The 3,276-nt window shown below is 37.6% G+C and overlaps 1 protein-coding gene across 1 annotated transcript in view; it reads right to left on the bottom strand.

Annotated features, from left to right (window-relative positions):
- Positions 1–3,276, bottom strand: part of sdk2b (sidekick cell adhesion molecule 2b) — a 312,139-nt gene that overhangs the window by 45,540 nt on the left and 263,323 nt on the right. Inside the window, exon 20 of the mRNA XM_017310701.1 lies at positions 730–948. Within this exon, the coding sequence (XP_017166190.1) occupies positions 730–948 (219 nt within the window). The remainder of the gene's footprint in view (positions 1–729; positions 949–3,276) is intronic.

Below are 3,276 nucleotides of genomic sequence, written 5' to 3'. Positions count from 1 at the left end.
CCAAATAAGTCATGTCCTCGTTTTTATAACAGGTCATTGTCAGTACGGGTACACCTCGGAGCCTATAAATGCAACCATTCAATCTCCTCTAAAGACTCTCTCCAAATATTGAAAATTAAAGACTGATGGGAACTGGTTCACTGGAGTCTGTTTTACAAACCAGCAATGAGAGGACACTTTAAAGACAAGTCAGTAAAATGTGCCATAAAGTTCCTGCAAAAAACAACAAAAAAAACATGATTTTTTTTTTACTATTAGAATAATGTGATCCAATAATAAAGCGAATAGTTAAAGCAAATAAATGTGTGCTGTGGGAAATAGATAAACTGAAACACAGMGTGAGTTAGTTGTAGTTTTACAAAGCCCAACTTTACTGTAAGAGCTTATATATGAACCACACGTCAGCCAATGAGAAAATGTCCTTGATTAACCAATCATCAGCCGGTGTGTTGACCGTTATAAAATTATAAGGTGTCACAGTTCGCAGGTTAACCCCATTTGCCTGGGTGGAAGACGATCAGCACTGACCTTAAAGAATCAACGGTCGCTTCCCATCAATCTGGAGATGGCCAAAAAGTCATTTTCAAACTATTCTATCATGCTATGGCAAGAAAGATCATTCCACATATTTTTTTTACAAATTTTTTAAGCATTTAGTAGGAGTAAGCATTGATGAAATGTTTTTTCTAGAATAATTTTATTATAATGTTTACATCTTTGGTCACTGACCTGGTGGGACCCCAGAGGAGATGGTAGAAGAGGACAGCTGGCCTTGGCCCTTGGAGGTCATTCCTGCCACTTCGATAGTGTACGTAGTGAGAGCGGTAAGGCCCGTGACCCTGTACTCCAGGGTGACATTTGGCAGGTAGTGGGTGACTCTCGTGTTCGTCCGGTTGAACTCCTCCCACGAAATGCGGTATCCTGACACAGCAGCAGCAGAGATGGGTTAAGCGGAGCACGAGTCCTCGCTGTGAAAATTYTGCAGTGGTTTTACAACAATGGCAAGCCTCAGCTCGCTGCTGTGGGGAAAGCTAACAGAAATATTAAATTAACTTCATCAAAAATTGAATATAGCAAATTTAATCAGCAAGTGATTATACCTCCCCGTACTCACACATCCTCCCGCACAGACTCACACACACWCGCTCAACCTCTCAAAGTTAATGTAATTTGCTCCTTGGCCAGCAGCTCTTTTCATGTGATTGCATAAAGCATTAAAGCAGCATTTCTTGCCAAATCAGTAATCTCACATGGCATGTCGGTGTTTGTCTCCTGGGACTCTGTGGCACATTAAAGTGTCCTGGAAATKTTTTTTCAAATATGTATATTCTTAAGGTATGTGCATAATACTATGCATATATGTTTTATTTGTCCTTAAATAAAATCAACTTCCACTATGAATAAAAAATGCAAAAGTGCTCCTATCCTGTTTAATTGTCCTACATTTTATCATATTACACCTATAAACTTTAATATATTTTATTAGGATTTTATCAATAAAGAGTAGTGCATTGCTGTGACATACAAAAGAAATAATACATGGGTTTCAAATAATCTTACAAGTAAAAGTCGGAGAACTTTGGGATGTGTTTGTATCAGTTACTCCTCCATCCCTGGCTCTATGTTTAGGGCTGTTGTGTAGCTGGAAGCAGAACCTTTGCCCCAGTGTCAAGTTCTKTTCAGTCTCTAATTGGTTTTGTCTCAGGAATACCTTGATTTTAACTCCATCCATCTTCCCGTTATCTCTCACTATCTCACCGGTCGGATTTTTCACCTGGCTCGAGGACATCTGCAGCTCTTCCAGTGTGACCACTGGCATCTTTTGGTGGTTTTCTAATTAATGCTGTCATTTCCCAGATGGGAAGCATGTGTTGGTAAAACTGCAGGTGTGCAACAATCTTTCCTATTTTCAAATGATGGATTGAACAGTGCTCCATCCGGATGTTTAATGCTATAGCATAACACTGAATCAAATCTTTCCACTGGTAAAAAAAAAACATTAAAAAAAACCTCTAAGGCTTTCACAGAACAGCTGCACCACACCGCATTAGATATAGATGAACTCTATTCTGTAGTTGGTACAAATTCTGTACAATTGATTTTATTTAGGTGTATCGGAGTTCGTGGGACTGAATATACGCCGTCCACTTTTTGTGTTATTTGTTGAAAAAGAAATCGAACAGCACTTTCATTTCTCCTATTATTATACACTATTTGTGCTGATCTGTCATATAAAATCTTTWAAAAAAATACACTTAGGATTATGGTTGTAACATGATAAAAAGTTTGTAAATTCAACTTTTGATGTGCATCTGTTGCGTATATGGTGCAAAGTCAGAAATTATTTAGCAGAATAGTACTTCACCCAATTTAACCACGGAAGAAAAACAGAGGGTTTACTACTTATGTTTGTTGACCAGCAGCATCACAAGTGACAATGAATTTCTAAGGATTTTGTGCAATCAAATACTGAAGCAACACATCAGCACTTGTATATACTTTACTGAAGAGGTAAAGTATATACCTTTACTTCTTCAGTAAAGGTATATACAGATGTATTCTAATATCTGTCTGACACAACTTAACAGATGTTTACTGCATCTCCCATTATGTTTTATACATAAGGYTGCTATATTGCATTTTTGAAGTTTGGGTCGGTGAACACCTGATATGCCAAGTTCAGAAGAGGTTTTGGTGGATTCACAAAACTTGGAACTATTTAATTCAAACTATTCCTAGTGAAAATGGTGAAAACCAGTAGACACCACTGTTGCCGTGTGGTCTAATACACCCTGAGAATAGACTGTAAATCTGTAAACACACATATAAAACTGGCAATGCAACTMTTCCAACAACGTAAGAAGTTTTCACCATTCTTATATACTTCCACAACTTTATTTGTGACTTCCTGAAAACACATAACTCATGAGGACTTTCTTTAGTGGTTGCGATGCCTCATAAATTATTCTATCATGCACAACGAAAGGGCTTAATTTTTATTATTTTTTTTCCCTCTCAGTGATTGATGCAACCGTCATGTTTACTGCAGCTAACATGTTTGTGGTAGAGTTATTATGACCGAGATGAGAAGAAGACGAGAACACTTTCTGTTTTGCAGAATATGTTTTGAAATATATTTCCGACAATTGTCTCGGAAGAGTAAAAGTATATTTTCAGGCTSGCCAAGGCAGTTGTAGGCGTACAGCTCAAATAGAATAAACAACAAATATTACTGTTGCTCCCATGTGCTTAGCACAATAAATGAGGTCAATCTAC

This window comes from Poecilia reticulata, linkage group LG19 (genome assembly GCF_000633615.1).
Source record: "Poecilia reticulata strain Guanapo linkage group LG19, Guppy_female_1.0+MT, whole genome shotgun sequence".
NCBI classification, from domain to species: domain Eukaryota; kingdom Metazoa; phylum Chordata; class Actinopteri; order Cyprinodontiformes; family Poeciliidae; genus Poecilia; species Poecilia reticulata.
The sequence above is the reverse complement of the archived record's forward strand: the minus strand, read 5'-3'. Positions and strand labels throughout refer to the sequence as shown.